A 23,098-nucleotide genomic window follows, 5' to 3' on the forward strand; every position below is an offset into this window, starting at 1 on the left:
TACAGTTCCTGAAACAAGTATTTGCAAATAAATGCCATTTAAAAAAACCAAACCACTGCAAATCTCCTTCATAGTCCTTTAACTGATTTAGTGCATTACAACATAGCTGATATTGGCAAAGCACTATAGGTGCTTCTGCAGCTTCTTACCCTTCTGCAGGTTAAACTGATAGTGAGAATTTAAGGGTTGTTTGAATTGTTTGTCTAATTTTGCATGAAAATATTGACATTGTGCAATACTGAATACATTTGGTGCATGTGCAGTAGGGCTTACATTCCCATCAGTGAAAGTAGGGGAGATTTTTTGAGTAGGGTCTGATTTGATGAATTTTGAAAGGTGTGTATTTTATTTGCAGGACAGAAAAGGCAAATATTTATTTCTATTGTATTCCTTTACTGATTGGTTATACTTAGGGTTTCCATTTGTTTTGGAGTACTAGTGAGTAATTCTGATTTCCTCTTTTGCTTTTAATGAAGCATTATTATTATTTGGTAAGCATACCTTTGTCCTCAGGAAAAGGAAATTGCCTTACCCTGACAGCAGAGTTCATCTTGTCTCATGTAGACATGTGCAGAGCAGATGTTGAGTCTAAGCCCCCTACTTCCAACTCTTTTCCTAGTCAGTGAAGAAAAATGAGCACTTCTGGAGTAATTTGTCTCTGAAATATGTCTCAGGATGTCATGGATTTCACACTGAAATATCCATTTGGTGTAGTGTGTCAAGAAGGTTGTAGTTGTCTAAATACCAAACCATGGCTAAAAGGAGGTGGGATGAACAACTTTGTGATTGATAGTCAATTCTTGGTGCCATGTCAGTGGCTTGGCAATGTGTTTATGAAAAAGCAGTGTTTGACAGGATGGAGTGTGATACTGTGGGATGTCCCATGGATTTACAGTCTCAATTTCCAATTTCAGGGAGGAGAGCATTGCTATTATCAGGGAAAAATTCGAGAAAATCCTGTATCATTTGTTGCCTTGTCAACATGCCATGGATTACAGTAAGTCTTCTATTTTGTTTTTACTGGCCTTTGCTTATTACTCTTTTAAGCAAAACAAAGCTGTTTATAGTAAAATAATATATGTCTATATGTGCATAAGTGCTCTTTATTTTCATACTAGTTTGTCACCAAAACACTGCCAGTGAACCATTTGGAAATTGTGTTCCTTTTTTGTTGCTACAATGATGTGTATTATCTTTCTTTTCTAGTCTCTTTACAAAGAAAATCCTCGCTTAGAGTTTATCTCGTAGTATCTGTTTTTTTTAAACAGAATTGCTGGCCTTAAGCTGTGTGTATGGAGTAATAACTTTGATATAGGAAAATCTGGAAAAAAAGATCTAATATGGTTCAATATTTTTGATTTGAAGTACATAATTTTACTGATAATATAATTAAAGCATCTGCCATCTGAAGGTTACATGAAAGCTGTGTGTCGATTGTGCAGCTTTTGGACCTGTCTACTGGTGGCAGTATTGAATAACACTAGTCAGGTTTTCAGAGCAACCAAGTAGCTTCAGTGTCTGTTGAATCTGGGAATTACAGGATCTCAGCACTTTTGATACTGAGATCGGCTTGAAAAGTCATGGCATCAAGTGAGCCTGTGTGGAGGTTACCTGAGCTTTGCCTTTTTCGACACAAGCAGAGCTTAGCTGATGTAAATCTTCTGCACCTCTCATCTATCTCCAACTGTTCTGTAGTTCTGGTGTCAGTGATATAAATATATATATTTATCTAATGTCTTTCTGTTATATTTGTATGTTCTTTGTTAGGAGCATGGAGAGTGCATGCAGAAGACTTCTCATACTTGCACTTGTCTGATTTACAACTGTGCAGCTCAAGAAACTTGAGCCCGATTTCAGTGTGGACAGTGAGCCTAAAAATAGTAGCATCCTAATGCATCCTGAGCCACTGCATGGCTTCCATTAGCAGTGATCCATTAGGTCTTGGCCCCTAATAACTCCTAGGAGAAAAACCAGGAAGGAAGGAGAGCCTGCATATGTCCTTCCCTGCCCTCTGTTTTGTGGGTTTATTCTTAAGACTGGTTGTTCAGCTGCTCTGTATTCTTAAACTCCCTGATATTCAAATTGGTCCCTTCTAACAGTTTACATGGTGAATGATGAATTTTTTTCATTGTATAATTCAGCTCTCTTTTGAGACATATCTCCCCCTCCTTTTTTTTCTGATACAATAGAGTTTCAGCAGAGTTATTCTCCACACAATATACAATATGAAGCTTACTCTAGTAGTCTCATAATTCCAACATCCGGTGTGAGGAAGTAATGTTTTCCTGAGCTGTGTTAAGCTCACATTCTCTGACACTGCATTTCCATCATTACAACTAGCTCCTACACAGTCGATTACAAGTAAGTAATTACTAGAAACTCACATCAGCAGTCAGAGATCCTTAGCTCAACCACAGTTTGGAGTGTCTCACTGGAATAAGGGAAACTGGGGAGAGTTATCTTCTAAGAAGGTCTGCAGGGCAGGAGCTTTGCTGTCATGAATTTTAGGAAGTGCGTAAAACAGAACAGATGCCTTTAACTGAACAACAAACTTCATATTCCCAAAGTTCATGCCAGTTTTTTCTCTTGCATATTAGTACCTGTAGATCTCAGCCAGTAACAGCAGAATTTTTCATACATGTGAGAAAATGTTGGGTTTTTTTAATAATGAATTAGGAGTTCTGGTGCTAATGTCTGGTTTGTGTCCTTCCTTTTATTGGTTAAATTAATCAAGTGACTGGCTGACAGAATACTTTGAATTATGGATGTCTTCTCAATTAGTTTGCTAATGACAAATGTATCTCTGTAACCTTAACGTCTAGCGAGATGTTTTGTTTGGAATTTTTTTTTTTTGTTGTTGTGTTCAGTGGGATATGCAGTAACCACGGTTTCCTATGAGTTAACACAAAAAAGACTTTGCATGCAAACCACGGTGGTTGCTGGGATATAAACAGGCTATAATCAGGCACGACTTGGAGCTCTGGGTTTGGAGCTGCACAGGCTGCAGGTTGGGATTTTGCTGCCGGCTGGTGGTGTATGTAAAAACTGCTGCAAATTAGACTTTCACGGCTACAAATTTGATTGCTTGAAGAATACACATAATCAGCATGCAGGTTTTTGAAATGGTCCATGTTTTGTTGCTGCTTTCTCTCTAACACATCCCTAAGCGTGTGGTTTATTCGCAGCACACTGTGCTATTGAAACCGGTTGGAAAAGAGCCATGAACTTTGCTTGAGTGAGCAAGTCAGATCTGTAGGTCAGCTGTGACTATTATTCTTGTCACTGTTGAATGACTTGCTCAGAGGTCAGTGCTGCTGGGTGCAGCAGTCCCACGAGAAGCTGTTTGCTGATAGTGCTTTGTCTTGCAGACTGTGCTTAACTAAAATTGCAGTTAGAGAGAAGGAAGTTTTGCCTGATAAAGAGCTGCAGGATCTTCCCTGATCTCATCTTAATCCCAGGCAAAGAACCTTCAGCAGGTGCTAGAATATTTATCTTAAGCTGTGTAGACAGTATTTATTGCTAAAGAACAGGCACAGGTAATATGAAAGGTGAAACTGCTTTACATTGTAGATATGCTCATGCTTGATTTATGTTACATGGTAACCCAAGCTACTTCTGTGAATGTCAGTTTTGCTGATTAAAAAAAGTGCTGTGTAAGAAAAAAAAGAAAAGTATCTGGGTTTATTCTTTGTATTTCTAGTGTTTGGTTTTGGGTTTTTAAAGAGGAATGTAAATAAATAAATAATTTTGCTTTTGTGCTGCTGTTCTGTGCTATGAGCCAAGTTTAAATTTACAGCTCGTATTTATGACCTTAGTAGTGTGACTTTGAAAGGGACACGAATCCCAAACATGCATGTGTGCCACTGCAAGGAAGGCAAAACTATAAAAAAAAATATGCTGGTTTGATTGAAGATCAGAATGACAGTAATATAAGAAATATGCTTTGGTTTTATGTTCTTACAGAATTATACCTATATCAACACTTTCTTCAAATGAAATGCTGAGGGAAGAGTTAATAAAAAATGTTAAAACCTAAGTATAATTCAATTCAATAATATTTTTATTTGGGGGAAAATCTGTGCATATGTTCCAAATACGCATGTTCCTAAAGACAGGTCCCTTATGTATTGGTTGCAGGTAGATATCTCTGGCATGGGAGTGGGGGCTTTGAACTGTATTTTCAGTTGGCTAAATTACCCCGTTTTGTAGTGTTTATGTGTGTTGTAGAGAATGTTTGTGGAAGAAAGAAGAGTCTGTTTCACCACAGAAGAAAATAGTCCTTTCTGAAGTGAAGAAACAAAAGATTGATCCAGAATTGCATTCAGTTCCTGAAACCATTTTTGACTGCTTCCTTTTCTAAACATTTAAATTTTCAAAGTATATGAACTTCTAAAACTTACTTTCACGTTGCACTAGTATTTGTGTATTAAATCAGTATTTGCATTTCCTGCTCTTGACAGTGGGATGTTCTATGATGGAAATCATACTTACCTTATTGAGCCAGATGAAAACTACACTTCAGATGTAAGTAGAACTTACAGTAGTCCTGCTGTGTTTGTTGACTATATATGTTCATGGGAATAGGGTAGGCATAAGGCCATGGGACCAAAGGGTCCTCCCCTCATTCCCAATTCCTTTACCTCATATGTGAGACTCCATTCATCACAGACAAAAGTAGACCTCCAAAAATGAGGTGGTGGTGTGTATACATGTGTGTACTAGAGCAGTGCAGCACCAGAGGGTGATGAGGGTCCATTGGAGCCAGCAACAGAAGCTTGTATGTGCCCTGTCCCCTTCTCTGGCACTTCCTACTCTGGGTTCATAACATCACTCTCCTCCTGGTTCATCCTTGACTCCAGTTCAGCAGCTCCTGTGACTCTCATTGACTCTCCCTGGGCAGCTCTCTTAAGCCTAGCTCTAAGTGCACTCAGCCATTGTGTTAGATGTACTCAGATATTTCAAATAAAAGATGATTAACTGTGGTGTTAGTGATCACATCACAGCTGGGAAAAGGAGAAGAGTGTGGAGTAATGGTGCATTGGCCTTGCAACTTGCATGTTCACTGCTGTATGTGCTGGATAAAATAATCTTTGGAATCGTCTACTTAATGCTCATGAGGTGGATTAGTTTTTCCAGGTTTAATGCACGCAATTATTTACCATTTCAGAATGACTTCCATTTCCACTCTGTCTACAAATCCAAGTTGTTTGAGTTTCCGTCGGACGACCTGCCATCTGGTATGATTTTTTAATATTCATGACTTAAGGAGTTGTTTTAGTCTAAAGCCAAATTCATTAATTGTATTTGATAGATAAAATTTGGGTGGTCTATTGTTTCTTTGGCTATATCTTCTTTTTCCCAATTAAAGAAAAAAGCACTGAAAAGAAAAGAAAGAATTTGAAACACTGAAAGTAGTGGTAAGGAACTTGAAGTGCTGAACCTTCATGTTGCATGTTTCTCTTGACAAGTCACGTGGTCTATGAACTGCATTGTGCTGGTAGTTGTAGAGGGTGAAGGAGTGAGGTAGCCTAAAGATGATGAAAATAAACAGCATATTGCCAGTGGTTCATAACTCTTCATGTATTTTTCCTGTTTTGAGATTCAGGGTGAGTACCATGGTGTAAGCATAAGTCTGGAAGACAGGAACTTGCCAAATGCCATTGCTGCTCAGTGACTCTCATCTCCAGTCTGATCAGCATCTTTCACAGTACTGGCTGTAATGTGGGCCGTGCATTTCAGTGCAAATGAATGTGGAGGCAGAAGTGGTTTCAAGGGCTTGTAGTGATGGATGCCCACGAACAGTTCATATTGTGTGTGGAGGGAGAAGGGGCTTTTAAAAAAAAGGAGTTTTCATCTGAGAATTTGTCTTGTTAATTGAAGCTAAAATTGCAGTATTTATGACATATCCCCATTCTGTCAAAGATTTGCCAGTTTTACAGATGCGTTTTCCTACTCTACAATATATATCCTAGATAAATAAAACTGTCCTTCATAGACAATGACATTTTGGTAGAAACCACTTCTAGACTAATTTCTTCAGGAGAGTTACAGATGTCCAGTCATCTTGTTACAAACTATTTGTCCTATGGCTGGATCTGAGATCTTACAGTGCTGAGTACTGCACATAGAGTGGTCTTTCCCTGGAGCACCGTGTGTGCAGGTTTGCTACTTGTTAAGCATTCAGAGAGCTAATGAGGAAGAAACTAAGGGAAATTGTTACAGTTGAGTTGCCTTAATTTCAGTTCTGAAGAATGAATCTTTCTGAGTCTAAACAAAAGTGTCCCAGCTTGGTGCCTCATGTCCCGTGATGATGATTGCCCAGGCGAGATGGAGGAAGTATTGGGATGGAGAGGCAGCACAAAAGATTCATGCAGGGGACAATATTGGCATCTGTATCGTGAAGTTTCCTATATATATGCACCTTAAGTTGCCTTAATTTCAGTTCTGAAGAATGAATCTTTCTGAGTCTAAACAAAAGTGTCCCAGCTTGGTGCCTCATGTCCCGTGATGATGATTGCCCAGGCGAGATGGAGGAAGTATTGGGATGGAGAGGCAGCACAAAAGATTCATGCAGGGGACAATATTGGCATCTGTATCGTGAAGTTTCCTATATATATGCACCTTAGACATGACACCTCATGCAGGGGAGAATATTGGCATCTGTATCATGAAGTTTCCTATATATATGCACCTTAGACATGTACCATGGTTACTACCTGTGCCTGCAGAGACAGTAGTGTAATGAGAACAATTTATTGAACATAAGACCAAATAATCAAGTGTGTCTTTTATCACACTTTCTTGAGGCCATGTCATTAGAGAGGTTGGAAGCAATGCAACCACTGCTGAGTTTAAAATAAATGTTCTTGCTGAGGTTGTTAAAGCAGAAGAGTGCTAGAGCTGGTAATTAATAGGTATCTATTGGCCTGTTTTAAAAGATTTCCTAATAGTGAAAGTTTATGTTTTCAAGATTTTGGAATAAAATTATTTTAAATTATGAAAAGGGATTCATTGCAAGTATATCCCCCAGTTTCACCTCCACCAAAGCTTCTTGATTTCAAAAAACTGTCAAAATAGGGCTTCATGGTTTTGTTTTGATTTGCTCGTTTGTTTTCTACAAAATTTGAGACATGTTGTACAGTTTCGATTTTACTATGGATAACACATAAGTAGTTGCTGGCTTTGCTGTACAAAGCCCAGTATGTGACATAATGGCACATGTTGCCATTAGATTGAATTAGAATCACAAGATTGTGGAAAAGGTTAAAAAGGAGATTTAATTGCGGAGTGCTAGTGGTCTTAATTACACAAGCATTTGTATTGTGGATAAGAGGTAGAAAAGGTTAAAAGGAGATTTAATTGCAGAGTGCTAGTGGTCTTAATTATACAAGCATTTGTATTGTGGATAAGAGGTACAGGGTGCTAATCTTCTATCACTTTTATATTCAGGATCCCACATATGGAGAAATAAACCTTAACCCACAGTCTGCTGTCCCACATGCCCATACTTGTTGATGTAAAATTGCTTGAAAAGGTGTTTCTGAGGTTTGTAGTGGAAGTTTCAGTGGGTGTGTTCGATTATATCCTCATTAGGAGTCCCACCATTTTTCCTTGTCTGTGATTATTCAATTTATCTCTGTCTTTAAGTCATCCTCCATGAATAGGCACAGCTCCAGAGGATGAGAGCCCTGCCAATGTCTCTGCTTGGCCCTGCCTCTTCCCTGCCAGTTTGGAGAGTGCTGACTGTTGTCTTGTCCTTTTTCTTTAAATAATATTTGCAATTCATTGCTAATAGTATTGTTGTGATTGATTTTTTTTAAAGTACTACAGCAGAATTATTGATAGCAAGCACTATGCTAGGTTATGTCATCAGTATTTTTTATATTCCTTACTACTCTCATAATTTGTCAATTTGACCAGTCTAAGGAGATTTTCCTTGAAGCCAAGATTTTCTTATCTTTAAAAGAGTGTGTGTGTAAGCTAAGATTTCCATTCAGCACTGTGTTAGGAATGAACTGGATGTATCATCAGCTTCAATATTGATGTTAGAAAGGGGAAAAAAATCAAGTACTAGGGGTTATTGGGTATCAGTGATAGTAAAAACATACACTGTTATATCACAGTTTGATTGCAATGTACTTTTTACATTCTTTTGCTCCTTAGGTATTAAAAAAATAAGCAAACTATTGCAGAAAATATTTTATTGTACTGTAGTTTGCAATAGTCTGAGGGGTAATGAGGACTTAAAATAAGGAAATCTTGGATGGATGACTTGGACTTCTTAGAGCAATTGACTTTGTATTTAGTAGACTGTATTTTTTCTCACAAGCTGTGTTGAGGCGTGCAGTTCCCTGGTATGGTCTTAGATGACACTGTGTTATCAAAGGTGTTGTTTTTCAAACAATGCATAACAGATGTCCTTTTCTTTTGAGGTCACTTGAAAAACAAGTAGGTGTGGCACTTACGGACATGGTTTAATGGGACTTGGCTTATGGCTAGACTTGATGATACTAGCAATCTTTTCCAACCAAAACTATTCTATGATTCTGTGAATACTCACTATGGTTTTTTTTCCAAGATAATATATTCCCATCAAAATATGGGTTTTTTTTTCAAGATAATATATTCCCATCAAAATATGTGCTAGGCTTTCTCAACTGTCAGCATTTGCTGTGATTTTGCTGGTCATGTTCTTTTTCCTGAGGGCTCTTGGCTGGAAATGCACCCTGTGTGAATTCATCCAGCTTGTGAATCACAATGCATTGTTAATGTGTGTTAATGTGTTGATGTTAATGACTGCATTATTTCCCTCTAGAGACGAGTGGCTTCTGATGGTGGGTAAAAAAAATCACATTTGCTTGTAAAGTTATCTGAAACCCTATATACATGTTGTAAATTGTTATTTTATTGATTGAAAAGTGCTGGTTTTGCCAGTTTCATTACCCATGTTATAAAACCAAGTATGACAGGTTGAGATCCAGCTCTGTGTCACTAGAACATAGTCTAAATTATCATATGTAAACCCTAATAAAAAACAACATTGCAAAAATGTTTTCAAGATTTAGTTTCTCATCCTTGCCAGTTCAAGAGTCTGCAGGTCTTTAAGCAGTAAGTGGGGACCCATGGGTGTGATTTAATTTATTTTTGGTTTTTTTGTAAACAAAGTCCTCAAGTTCTCTGGTGTAACCATGAAAACATTTTTAAGCAGAGGACCTATGTTTGTTCAGGTTGCTGCATAAAAAGGTATCTGTAAACTTCACATACCAAAATGACACTATAGTCCCCAGGATTTAGCCAAGACAATACCAGTTAGTCATGCTTTGCTTTGCTGGTTTGTTTTATCAGTAACTAGCCACTCCTAGTTAAGATTAGGATACAGACCTGCCAGTGTTTTGTCAGATGGGCAATTCAGCTTTGTGTTTTAAGGTTTTGCTGATATGGCAGCCCTGTCAAATTCCTATCAGCATTGTTTTTAATCCTAGTTTTGAACCTCATGCAGAAATTACACAGTTAATGTACAGTAAGTGGGAGGTGGAGCTGTGAGAGACTTTACTGTCTCACAAGTAAAACTGAACTGTTCAGGGGTTTGTAACACAACCAGAAGTTGTGTACAAAGGTATGTGAACTGAAAGTCCCTTAATTTACACAGCTCCTGTAGCACTATCTACTTCTCTGGAGGACTGGTAAAATCACTCTGGCATACTGAAAGCAGTTTTCAGATCCTGGAGACTGAAAGGATGTCCAAAGCTGCAGAAAGCATGAAAGAGGGAAAGCCTTAAAGGGAAAAAGACATATTACAAACTAAGCTACTGCAAATATTTACTTTACATGTCTCAAAGAAAGATCTTGGTGGGACTATGTGAATAGCAAACATGTTTATACAAGATGAGGAAAGGGGTTTCTATTGTATAGAGAAGAGTGGCAGGGACTATGAATCTTAAATTGAAGATGGAAAAAATACTGCTTGGATTTTTTCAAAGAGTGAGAGCAAGTATTGTCTTCTGCTTAGTTTATAATGTGTCCTTTTCCATGAGTGGCTAGTAATGGATTTGGTGAAAGGGATTTGGCAAAAGAATAAACTACTTGGTGCTTATGATTAGAGGTTTAAGAAATTAAAGACAGTGGGATTAGCAGAGAGGAATGTTGTATTGATAAGTGAGCATTGCCAAAATCTCATAAGGTTTCTCCCAACTCTGACATATTTTGCTTTGTGAATATAATCGTCTTAAAGCATTAATTCTGCCTTCCGTGCTCTTCTTATTAATTTAGGCAACTATTGCAAGAGCTCTGTGAATGTCTGCTGAATTCCTGAAAATGTGATTCATTCCACTGCTAATAAAATTTCATGCCCAGTGTTGGTGAAGTTTTGGCATAGAACATCTGCTGTGCTTTCTGAAGCGTGACACCTACAGATCATCTGTTTCCACAGACCCAGATTATCACTAGTAGAGTTTTTAATAAGGGCCCTGTTACTGGGAAGCATCTCTAATATTGCCTCCTTTCTAGCTGGAAACTTGAAACAATGAGTTGTTGCAGCATCTGATGTGATGAAGAATGCCATACTACTGCCATGCAGCATGAGGGTCATTAATTGTTGGGCTATATTCTCGTAAATATTCAATGTATTTGTCTGTGTTTTCTGCTTAGAGTTCTGGCAGGTGAATACTACATCACAGAATTTTGTTGTAAAGCCAAGACACAAAAGAAGTAAAAGGCAGGTATGTGCCAATATGCTTGTTTATAAGTAATATGCCATCAAGTTTGTTTCATGTGCCCTGAGTTAATTTGTCCAGATGGAGTCCTGCTGCTTGTGTTGGTTTGGCATGAGGTCTCTGTATCAATACAGCTACTGTAAAAAGAGGTATCTAATGTGAGATAAACATTGTTGTGTTCTCTTAGACATTTCCTACCTGAAGAGTTATTAATTTCTTAAATACTGCTAAATTGCAAATCCAAAAGTAGCTAAAATACTTTAATTTTGAGTGTAGAGTTTTATCAGGAACTCCCTTTAATGAAACACACATGTATTTTTTATGTTACAATGGTGGCAAGTAGCTACTTTATCTCACTTTATTTTGGTTCAAAATGAATATTCAAAACTGAGAGTTCATTCCCTATTTATTAAAGTGGGTGAGCCACTAAGTGCAGATGTTTGTTACCAGTTACACTCTCTCTGTATTGTCTTCTTTCTTAGAGTTATATTCTCTCCCTAGGTTCGTCAGATTCCACGTAAAGTTGAAGAGGAAACAAAATACATTGAGTTAATGATTGTAAATGATCATCTAATGGTAAGACTGACACACTTCAGTATCTCACAATTATAATTTGCATCAAATTGTCTTAATTTATACATAAAGGATAACAATAAAGAACAATATATGGCCAGAATAAATTCAATATGTCTTTAATAGAAGAGATTATGGTCTCATTAACCATTGATAAAGTTGTTTCTGAATCTTGGCAAGGTAATTTCACCAAGAATGCAACAAGGCCTGAATATCAGAAAGAGGGGTCATAAAGTAAGATGTCCAAGTGACTTAAGCTGATGATTTTCTTTCTGGCTTTCATGCACACCTCTCTTAGTTACAGCCACTCAGCAATCGATAGTGCAGTTATTTCAATTGTGCAGCAGCTGTTGACAATTGGAACACTGATAGTGACTAGATTTTTTTGTTACATCCAAATCAATAGAGAGAGAATTATTTTGTTAAGCTTCAATACTTTCCCTGGGAGAACATAAATAGGTTCTTTAATGTTGTGGGAAAAGACATAATAAAGATTAGTGCATTGAAGAAAAAACAGACTCATGCAAGTGGGAAAAGGCACAGATTTATGTTGGTGAAGATGATTAATAATTAATGAAGGGAATATCAAAGGAAATGGTGAATTCTTCATCACTTGCAGTCTTCAAAGGTAGTGTCAAACACAAACAATAGGACTCAATCTTGAAGTAACTGGACAAAGTTCAGTCTGGTGGTGCCCATTTGACTGGTGACATTAGATGATTTTATGGTCCTTTATGGCTTTAAAATCAAAATATATCTATACATTTAATCTACTCTTTCTGTGATGTGCAGCAGTTCTCTCAAGCAATACCTGAATTGGCAAAAATAGACATCAGAGTGTAGAAGGAATGTGCCACTGTCCTTGGACAGCGTACTCTTCCATCAGCTCAGTTTGGTGAGCATAGCAATAAATTCTTGGATTAGAACTGATAATACTGGATGCAAACTCTCTAAATTTTTGTTATTGTGTTTGATCCTAAAGACACGAAGCAAAAAACTTTCCCCTTGGGACCTTATCTGTCTGGTCAGATTTCCTCCAAGGGCTGTGTTTCCTAATTTTGGTTAATTACAGCCACAGCAAGAGTCTGTCCACTTAGGAGTTTATTCTCTGAAACAAATGCCAGTGAATGTCCATGGCTGAAGAAGCCAAATAATTTCCTCCTGGGAGAGGGAATATTGTATGCTCTAGGCTCATCCCTTTCCCTATGGGCTAGGCTAGCACACGTGTATGTAGATTACCCTCTGTGCATGCAGTCTATGCCTCACTCCGGGTGCAGTCAGTGTGAAGCTGACACTTGGCAGAGTTGGAGCTGGTACTGCTGTTCACCCTCCTCAGGCATTCCTAGAGGGCACAAATAACCTTGTGCTTCTTCCTCTGGTTCAAGGAACTGGCTGCACCCTGCCAGCCCTGCTGGGCTGCTCACTGCTGTGAGGTGTGCACTGCCCTGTCTGCCTTCTCAGCTGCTTGTCCAACCGTTGCTTCCAGTTGGGGAATAAGGTTTTTAAAACCAGATGGGCTTATAAATTATTGTACTGAAAACATTTCCGTAGGCCTGCAGTGTCTCTAAGCATCCCAAATTTTGAGTTTTTAGTTGTATATAGAGGCTTGAGCAATATACTTATTTCCCTTTGTTCCAGTGCTTCATTTTCTATTTATTTTTTAGGTTTTTCTTTTCAGCCTTTCAGTCATTTTTAGCTTCACAGTCTTGTTCTTCTGGGCATTTTTTTTTTTAGGAAGCGTAACTTCCTTATTTTTGGTGAGTTTTTCTGTTCTTCTAGGCATTTTTTTTTTTAGGAAGTGTAACTTCCTTATTTTTGGTGAGTTTTTCCCCCCATTCCTGTTTGAAAGCACACCTTTCCCACCCCATAGTAACCAGGCAATTCTTCTTGCCCACTAAAAAATCCTGAGTTTCAGAAAATACCATCAACACTCCAAAATCAAGTGTCACATGGTGGTTAAACATTTCTGAAAATCTTGTCCATTCTGTCCTAAATTCTTCTGAGATACTTGTGACTTTCGTGCCCAAGGTGCTCATTCACGAGTGGTTTTTTCCCTGCAAATAGGAGTACCTGGACAACTGTTTTCAGTTTCATCCTTATAGCAGTGCATTACAAATATCAGTAAAGGTGCCATTGGAGTCTGATTGCTGAAGTGATTTGTGGCATTACAGGAGTGTGTAACTATACATGAAGAAAAACACAAAATGGCTTAAGAGGGAGAACTGAAAAAAAAAAGGAAGTCTGATAGATTAAAACATGGATGCAGGCACTTCTGGGTTATCCCCTCTAAAGGAATCTCAAGTATGAGTTTTTGTTGCTAATTTCTGCATTGGCATTTCTGATTAACTTCAAAATTGCCAAAAATAAGGATAATGAAGAGAGTGACAATATGTTCCTGTTCCTATAGCGGTTTCCAGTAAAGATCTTAGAGTGCTTTCCAAACAGGAATTAATAAATCCTCACAAAAGCTTTTGTATATCAGCTGTGAGAATCCTCACAAAAGCTTTTGTATATCAGTAATGTGCATTTCTGAGCAATTTTCTACTATCACTCATTAAATTACATTCAAGACAGGAGACCAGACCTTGTACAGGGGTTTCACTGCTGGTGATGTAGTTGCTTTTTACTTCATGCTCTTTTTGGAAAGGAAGCTTATTTTTCTGAAATCTGTGTATGTAACTTGTCTGTGTTTGTTCTGCAGTGTAAAAAGCATCGCTTGTCCGTCGGCCACACTAACAGCTATGCTAAATCAGTTGTGAACATGGCAGATTTAGTAAGTATCACTCAACTAAATGTTCCTTTATGTGTGAGATGAGTCATATGATTCTTCTGCCGAAATATACAGGAGCTGTCAGTTCATGGTATACCAGTAATGATGTATGTGAAGATTTTCATCTAGACCCACAGTCAGCCACCTATAAAGCCTTTGTTTAATGTAAAGCACCAGAGATGTTTTTGTGGCTTCAAGCATTTAAGTATCCTGCTGGATCAGTCCCTTGAGTCTGAGTTTTAAAGAGCACCTTAGATATGATAATTTTTGACCCAGGATCCCTGTGTTGGCGACTTGAAACCAGAAAGATAAACTGAAATTAGAAGGCACTAAAATTTCTTCAGATAAAGGGCATTTGAGTAAATGAGTTAGAATAGTGGCATATGTGTGGACTATGTGGATTATATATGTGATGCTGAATTGGATGAGCTTCTGACTCTTGCACCTTACCCTAGAAAAATACTGCTAGAAAAAGAAAATGCTTGAATGTATTTGGTGTGGAGTGTTAAACCCCAGCATTGAAAGGATGGCCCTTTTTTTGTGATTCAGCCAACATGATGTTAAATACTCCTGTGGACATGTATAACAGTGAAAAATGTGGTTTTATAGATCACTACGTAGTATGAGAGAGCCCTCATATGCCACTGGGATGAGCTGGATGTTATAAAAGACCCATTAATTACAAATCTTTGAACTATTTGTAGTGCTTCTGTGGTAATTTTTCAAAAATCTCATCTTCCTTCTATGCACCTCTGCCTGTGTAGGACCTGCAAGTGATCTTTTTGCAGACTGAAAAAGCTGATTGAAGAATTAGGCCTAAAATGTAGATTTTACTTTGTTTTCATGTTTGTTGGTTGGTTTTAAGGGAGATAAAATCACCTAGGAAATCCTAAAATATGCTAGAATAAGTTAAATATTTAGTTATGTAAAAATGCTATTACAGAAAAGAGGGGTAAAGCTCCCCTTTGTTCTATTTGACATAATATATTTGTTCATTCTGTTTATGTACTAGATATATAAAGAACAACTTAACACCAGGATAGTATTGGTTGCCATGGAAACCTGGGCTACTGATAACAAGTTCACCATATCTGAAAACCCCTTGGTGACCCTACGTGAGTTTATGAAATATAGGAGGGATTTTATCAGAGAGAAAAGTGACGCAGTTCACCTTTTTTCGTACGTAACCTCGTGTGATGTTTTATTACTGGGTTTTTTTCTTTCCTTGGGGGTTGCTCCTCACAAGTGGCTGATGCATCTCCTTTCTGTTGTGTGTGTAATCCACGATAATTCAGAAAATAATGTTTCTGATGGGGAGATGGGGAAAAGTTAATGCACAAACTGCCTGCCAGTGCACCTCGAGGTTTGACTCTCATTTTAGTGTTAACGCACTGAGCCTGAGCTGCATGCGCTGTAATCCTTTCTTAGTCTGTGCAATTACCTACTCCACAAGTGCAGCTACCTCAAGGGTCATGCATGGTTCCCCCTCAGAGGTTGGCTTCTTCAGCAGCAGAGTACAGATAGCCTTGTACTAGTTGAAAGCAGAACATTGGTTTTGAAACCAATGAGTTTTCCTGCTTAAGTGCACTATGGCCTGCTTTTCTTTGTTGAGTGACCTGCGTGCTGAAGGATTTCTGAAGTGTTTCAGGTCTTCAAAACTGTTTGTTCTCCTAAGACACTTGAGCTATAAAAAGAATAAGCTGAGAGGGATGTTATTTTCTCTAAATATCCTAATTGTTTTGGAAATAAGATTGATATAATAAAATGTATCTACAAAAATTGAGGAGAGGTTTATGGCTGAGATTTTTGATCTGCACTAGGCAGGCTAGATGAATGTCTCTGCTGGAGCCCTTTTTTCTCTCTGCTGACTGTCTTAGGAACCTATATGAATAAATTTGATCTAAACACCTCACTTTCTCATGACTCCAGTAGGGTTCCTGGATACCCAAGCCTGGTATCCACCCTCCCAGAATTTTTGTGCATGCTTAATTACTGCCATTGACTTCTGCCATGAAGAAAGCTAGTCAGGTCTGCAAGTGATGCTTGCAGATTTTGGTTTCTCTGTGTCTCAGATCTTCATCTGTTAAATGTGAATCAGGTTTTCTCACATCCTTTGTATATCTTCTCTGGTGACATTGTAATGTCTTTGCGGGGAAGTCTTGTTTTTGTGAATGTGTGTGGATTGACTGGGAATAAAGAGAGCACAATTTGATCTGTGACTGGGACTCTGGATACTGCTGTAATGCTAATTACAGTGCTATCCATAGCAGCACCACCACCAATGGTGTTTGAGGTATTGCATTCATAGATTGTTTAGAAACAGCAATTTCTGAAATTGTATCTGTGAGTGAGACATGGTTAAGTTGGGAGGTGAGGGTAGCTGGTGTGATGATACAGTGCTTACAAATGAACTTCCACCTTCAGCACAGTTAGCTCATTACATTGCTTCGTGATGTTTTCCCGTTCTTCTTTGAGAAAAACAATTTGCCAGAGCTTGGATGGATCAGTATGCTGAAGTGAAGCAGAATATATTTTGTCTCGAGTAACAGACAGTCATTCATGATGATGTGCTCAGCACCAAAGAGGTGATTGGATTGAGGTTCAGAGGGCATCTGTGCCTTGGATGAGATCAGCTGTAGTTCTGAGGAGTTTTCACCTGCCTCTGCATCTTCTGCTAATGTATCTCCCTTTGAGTCTTACCACATCAGCATTGCCCAGTTAGACATGTCATTTTACTAGTGCCCCTGCACTGGCAGCATGATGGCATCTCTTGCACTCTGCCTGTAGCATGTGCCAGCAGAAGTCACTCGCTGGAGTAGTATGTCAACAAGCAAAATGCTGGTGAGATCCAGGTGATTTGGCAGAATAGTCCCCTTCTTCTTACGCTTTTTTTATATTAGGTAGTCTGAGAAGGAGGAGGGAAAATGGTATAACTTTTCTGGAAATAATTTGTCATGTGAGGTTTGTGAGTGGTTATCTGTTCTTCCCATTTTGTTTCTGCATAGTTTACAGTGTAGTGGTGGCAACCAACATTTGCAAATGCCAGCTTCTCATGTGAAAATCAGAAGAGTAGATACTGGAATAGATAGGTGTAAAACTCATGGACTGAGCTGGGTAAACTTCCTTTTCTTTTCCTTTTTGTCAAAGGGGGAGTCGATTTCAGAGCAGTCGAAGTGGTGTAGCCCACACTGGTGGAATCTGCTCCTTGCTTAAAGGCGGAGGTGTGAATGAGGTAGGTGGGGATATTGGCATGAGCAAAAAGTCACAGAAATTTATCTGCGCAGAATTTATCAGTGCAGACTTGTTCCTCAAAATATTTTGCTCTTTCTTTGATGATGCAGAATCTTAGTGCAACTCTAGAGAAAGGACATCTCAATAAAAAGTGATGAGTGAATAAAAGCATATATAGATTCAAATACACTTCTCATCAAATCCTGTCATTCATATTTGCAGCCACAACGGCAAGAAAGAAACAGACTTGTCCATGAGCCAGTGTTTAGTTTTCCTCACTTGTGCATTGTCTAGCTACCCTGAAGTGAGAATTCTAACACTGTGCATCTAATTTTGCCTTTCCTTGCCCTGAAATGAGAGAAGCTTCACTTGAATCTGAGATACCTGTATGTAACTGGTTACTTTTCCCACCTTGCTTGTTTCTTCCAGTTTGGAAAGCCAGACTTAATGGCAGTTACTCTGGCACAGACCTTGGCCCAAAACATTGGCATTTTTTCAGACAGAAGAAAACAACTAAGTGGTAAGGTTATTTACTTTTACACTCTGTCTCAAGAAACAAAATCTTAAAAAGTGGAGGATTTTATCAGTGTCTCTCTGACATGTATTTTTTCATTCAGTTTCTCACAACGTTGAAATGTTTTTCTTTCTTGTAATTACACAAAAAGGGACTCACATATCAGTAATTTTCCACTTTTTAAATGCTGTGGTTTCGCTCTGCTCATAATTCCTGGCAGCACTGGTGCCACCATTTCATTCAAGATAAATCCTGAAGGTGTCTGCCACTCCATTCATTTCAGGGAGATTGGTGTCCCACCTACAGACTGAATTGCTGCTGCCTTAGGGCACAAGGAGGAAACATACATTATTACACCTGGGCATGATGAGGAGCCGCTTCAGTACTGTAGCACAGAACAGTTTTGATAATATAACTTTTTATCTGTTTTCCTTGATTGATTTCATCTTGTAGATTACCCAAATCTCCTGTGTTGGCCACCCTACTGCTACCATTTCTCTGCTATAACCTTGCTATTCAACTTCTTAGTTAACCCCTGTTTTCCTGCAGTTCAGATCTCTGCCACCCTGCCTGGACCAAGCACCTCACCCTCCCTGCTTTCATGTTATATAAAGTCACAGCTTGATATGATTAAGATAAAAATACAGTTTTGAAACAATTTAGATGATGAATTGGAGTGCTTACTTATTGGATCATGTGTACTTATGTGGGTTAGATTTAAAAAAGATAAATCACTATTTAATAATAGAACTCTGCTTAGGTGAATTTTGTTTTCAGTCATTGTAAAGATCATGTAATGCTGAGATACATCTGCATTTAAAGGTTTTTTTCAGATTATGTAATTCTGTTTTTAAAAATACTCAGAAATGTAGGACTGATGCTCTATGCTACTGACATGTTCAGTATTCATTTTCCAGCCATCATTTTGTGCTGATATAGGAGCAGGGTAAAAGTGAAAATTATAATAGTGGTGATTCTTTATGGCTGAGAGGGGCAGGACACTGTTTTGATGGGGAGAGAGGAGAATGCAACTGCTGGATAGAGCCTCGTTCCCTTTTTAATAGTACTTTTAAAATGGAAGCATTAAACTGATGTTCATGTATTATATAAGGAAAGTTACAGAATGTAGAAGTGCAGAGCATTTCTACTGAAATAGAAGCAAGACACATTTTGAAAGCAGAGGACTGAGACCAGAGCAAAGTGATTCCAGGCAGGGTGGCAGGGCAGAAGGGAGGGCATGGGGAAGGGAGGCAGCAGGGAAGAGGGGCAGAGCAGAGGAAGAAGCTGATAGATCCTGCTGTACTGCCTTGTGTTTTGTTTTTATGCTTCTTTGTCTGCATTATTGTTTGGTTTTTTTTTTTCAAGTGAAGATTTCCCCAGTCGCATTAGCATAGTTGAAGAAAACTAAACGAATACAAGAATGGCTAAAATTATTCCTTTTTTTTTCTCTGAAAATTTGGGAATTGAATATCATCACACAGGAGAAGGTGGGAGTGCTGACTCATGATATGCAAGTGCTGAACACTGACATTGCAGTTTCCTCTAACTTCACTTTAAGAGAAGAAAAGAAGATCAGGACTATTTTCAAAGCTCAGGATTGCATAGAGTTATGTCTAGTGTTTAAAAGCAAGTTTGGCAGTGTGCACTGATACACTTAGACTAAAGTGTGCAATAAACCAGCAAATTTCTCTTTTCAGCTTGTATTTAAATATGAAATGGAATTGAGTACATTGTGGGGTTTGTGATAAGAAATGTATTATTTTGGACTCACAAGACTCAAGATGTAACTTTTTATTTTATCGTTTTTTTCTTCTCAGGTGAGTGTAAGTGTGAGGACACATGGTCTGGATGCATAATGGGAGATATGGGGTAAGGCATTTCACTAAAGGAAGGTCATGTTCTTCATACAGTGACATAAAGGAAAGGTGTGAAATTGTTTGCCTTTGTGGTTCAGAAAAGAGTATTTTGTCATTTTTCAGAAAATAAGGTATTGGTTATACACCATGCATAGACACTTTCAAAGCAATGTGAGAATAAGTGAATTAAGGAGAGGGTATGTGAGGATTTTTGATGAATGCTAGTTTAACTTGCAAAGCACAGGGCTCAACAGACAGGCTGGGTCATTGTAAAGAAGTATGTATAGTTTCTTTTCTCTGCAAGTTTGCTATTGAGTGGTGAGAAAATAAGGTATTGGTTATACACCATGCATAGACACTTTCAAAGCAATGTGAGAATAAGTGAATTAAGGAGAGGGTATGTGAGGATTTTTGATGAATGCTAGTTTAACTTGCAAAGCACAGGGCTCAACAGACAGGCTGGGTCATTGTAAAGAAGTATGTATAGTTTCTTTTCTCTGCAAGTTTGCTATTGAGTGGTGAGAAGTAACAATGGCACACCCTAATTATTGAAATCCTATAATCAGATTTCTGAAGTATGCCTCATTTTCAGTGTTTCTGTTGGAATCTTTCATCTATAATGTTTTTAGCCCCCAGTTTATGTGATAATGTTAGAAAAACTGCTCCCATTGGAGGCTGAGTATGCTTATACCCACATTTCTCACTGGAGAGATTTTATCTAACAACTGTTGAGTCAGCAAATTTTAGCTGCTGGATGAAATTTGATGCTTTCTAATGTATTCAGGTCTTAATTCTTCATATTACAGGACTGGTTTTTACCATGTGTGAACTAAACTGTACTCTAGTTTTAGATATAGACAATGCTCCAAATTTTTAATGAATTTCAAATGGATCTGCAAATTTTAACAATAGCTTTGTGGTCAGAAAAATTTTGCACAAAGAAGTATATTTTATTCAAAGCTCTTTGAAAGTATCAAGGTGTGCATTTTTCACCTTGGTATAGCCAAAAACATACTAGGTGGGATTTTTCTGATTTTTTGCCTGCTAAAAAGACAATCTGAGAAGCATTTTTTATTCTTATAAGTGTTTTCTTATCTAGTGGTCTTTAAATTCTTTATCTGATGTCCAAACCTTTCGAATAATTAGATACTCAAAACCACCTAGTATTTACCTAGCTTATTGATGAATGTTGGTGTATTCCACAGTCTCTGTAATGTTTAGGCCTAAATCATAAACACTAGAGATGGAAAATCTCTCTAATGTTTAGACCTAAATCATAAACACTAGAGATGGAAAAGGCCAATTATGGTTTGGAAGCTATCACTCCTGGCAATGCAGGATAGCACTTCTGCTAATATTTCCTTATCCAGTGATGAGCTGATAGAGGAAAGCCCTTGAGACTCCAAAATCTGCTTGAAGCATAAGTACTTTCATGGCTATGGACCTGAATATAAAGATCACTAAAGCTGCTTTGGGAAACTTTCCATGTGGAAAGGATCCATGCAAAGATTCTCTGCATCTTTTTGTTTCTGGGTGAGGCTCTGAGCCTCAGGTTGGCACTCTGGACTCAACTGAAATTTATTCAGCAGGGCACATGACAGAGGGAAGCTGAAATATTAGGTGGTGTTTCTTAGAATCATGTTCAAGATGGCATAACTCTATTATATAAAAAGAATCTGTTAGCCAGGAGAGCAACTTCCTCCAAGTGGCAAACAAACTATGATCAGTCTTAGTCTCCTGCAGTATGTGTGGGAAGAAATAAATGTATTTCTGAGATCAGGACTGTTAGTGGAACAGGTCACGTTTGTGAGAGCTACACACTTTGTAATCAGATTTGTGGTGCTTGGCATGTAAAACCAGTGAAACGTTCCAGACCTCTCACTTTCCATGAGCTCTGTGCTGTTGAAATTTCCTTGTAAGTTACTAAAATGATTTTCAGATTAGATAGACTTGTAAGCAGATTGTCCCTCTGATTCTGGGCAGTGTGTTTTTCTGCTTTTCCTAAAGTATAACATTATATTACTCCTATTTTGAGAAAACAAAACACAGATTACAAAGCACTAGAGAAAGTAATCCTGCTACCTTATTTCTGTCAGGTACTATCTTCCAAGCAAGTTCTCTGAGTGTGATATTGAAGAGTATCATGAATTTTTAAACAATGGAGGTGGAGCCTGCCTTTTCAATAAACCAACCAAAGTAAGCATTTCCATATTATTAAGTATTATTTCTATTCTATTTCTTACTTAATTCAAATCAAGAAAAATGAAAATTATAATGTTGGAAAAAATAACACGTATAATTTTGATATTTCTGATTCTCTCTAAGTTCTAAACATTCTGGTAACCTGTGAGTAAAAGTAGCTGATTTTAGTTCATAGTAGTTTAGAAATTATCTTTAAATAAATTTTTAATAAAGTCGTTCCACGTCCAACAGGGCTCCCACAGCCTTTGATCTAGAACCATCCCTCATGCAATCTGTTCTGAATATTGTAAATACATTTTTGGATTGTTTTATATCTTTGTATTACATATTGCAACTAAATTTATTTGCTGAGGTTTCAAATGTCTTGGTAAACTTTTGCACAGCTTGAATTCTAATTGTCATTGAATCACTGTCTTTTGGTACAAATCTCTGGAAGCTGAACTACGATCAGTTTTTATTTCACATCTGTCCCAAGGTGAAGACACAGCTTCTATAGCCTCTGTAGGGAGTGCACTGCCATGCCACCAGTGGCTTTGCAGGCACCAACAGGTACAAGTGGTTGTGATATTCTTCCTGTTCGTAGAAGGCAAAGTTTGTACAGTGGCTCTCAGAGCAGAGTTTGAAACTGGGACTAGTCTCAGAGCAGGAGAGAAAGCCCCAGGGAACAGGGGACAGATACTTGGACAGCTTGTGCCTCCTGAGTGCCCATCACACTCCTCATTCCCCATGCCCACATGGCCATGGGCACATGGTCCCTGTCACTGGGACTAGGTTTTCTAGAGTTGGAATAGGCAGATCAGGAGAGAAAGCTCCAAGGAGCAGGGAACTGACACTAGGAGAGCCTGTGCCTGCTTGAGAGCATCATTTCCCCAGGCACTGCCCATGGGTCCTCATTACCCTCGTCAGGGTCTGTCTTCCTCTGAACTGCGTGTGTTGGGGGAGAAACGTGTCTGGTGAGAAGTGCTGGGAGCATCATAGCCCTGTGTTCTTCCAGGTTAACATCCTAAAGGCTTGGGGGTGGGAGAGCTACAAAAGCATTGAGATCCACTTAAAAGACTGACCCATTCCCTCCACATTTGCCTCTAAAGAACTAAATCAGAGGTCTTGCTGCCTGAGTCATGGAAATCGGGAGAAGTGGGAAATACATCTCTTGAGACAGTATTTGCCTTTGCTTCTCCTGTCTCAGTTTTAGCCTGCTAAGCAGGTCTATTCACATGAAGAATGAAAAGAGTATGAAATG

General features: G+C 38.4%; 1 protein-coding gene across 1 annotated transcript in view; it reads left to right on the forward strand.

The window, feature by feature from the left end:
* Positions 1-770: 770 nt before the first annotated feature.
* The window catches only part of ADAM22 (ADAM metallopeptidase domain 22), a gene marked incomplete at its 3' end in the record, with an annotated part of 31,278 nt that continues 8,950 nt past the window's right edge, over positions 771-23,098 (forward strand). Inside the window, exons 1-11 of the mRNA XM_009073967.1 lie at positions 771-997; positions 4,461-4,524; positions 5,168-5,237; positions 10,648-10,718; positions 11,214-11,288; positions 13,987-14,058; positions 15,068-15,234; positions 17,203-17,287; positions 17,716-17,806; positions 19,618-19,669; positions 21,753-21,852. Coding sequence (XP_009072215.1) covers positions 771-997; positions 4,461-4,524; positions 5,168-5,237; positions 10,648-10,718; positions 11,214-11,288; positions 13,987-14,058; positions 15,068-15,234; positions 17,203-17,287; positions 17,716-17,806; positions 19,618-19,669; positions 21,753-21,852 — 1,074 coding nt within the window. The remainder of the gene's footprint in view (positions 998-4,460; positions 4,525-5,167; positions 5,238-10,647; positions 10,719-11,213; positions 11,289-13,986; positions 14,059-15,067; positions 15,235-17,202; positions 17,288-17,715; positions 17,807-19,617; positions 19,670-21,752; positions 21,853-23,098) is intronic.

Source organism: Acanthisitta chloris, unplaced genomic scaffold (assembly GCF_000695815.1).
Source record: "Acanthisitta chloris isolate BGI_N310 unplaced genomic scaffold, ASM69581v1 scaffold13534, whole genome shotgun sequence".
Classification (NCBI taxonomy): Eukaryota; Metazoa; Chordata; class Aves; order Passeriformes; family Acanthisittidae; genus Acanthisitta; species Acanthisitta chloris.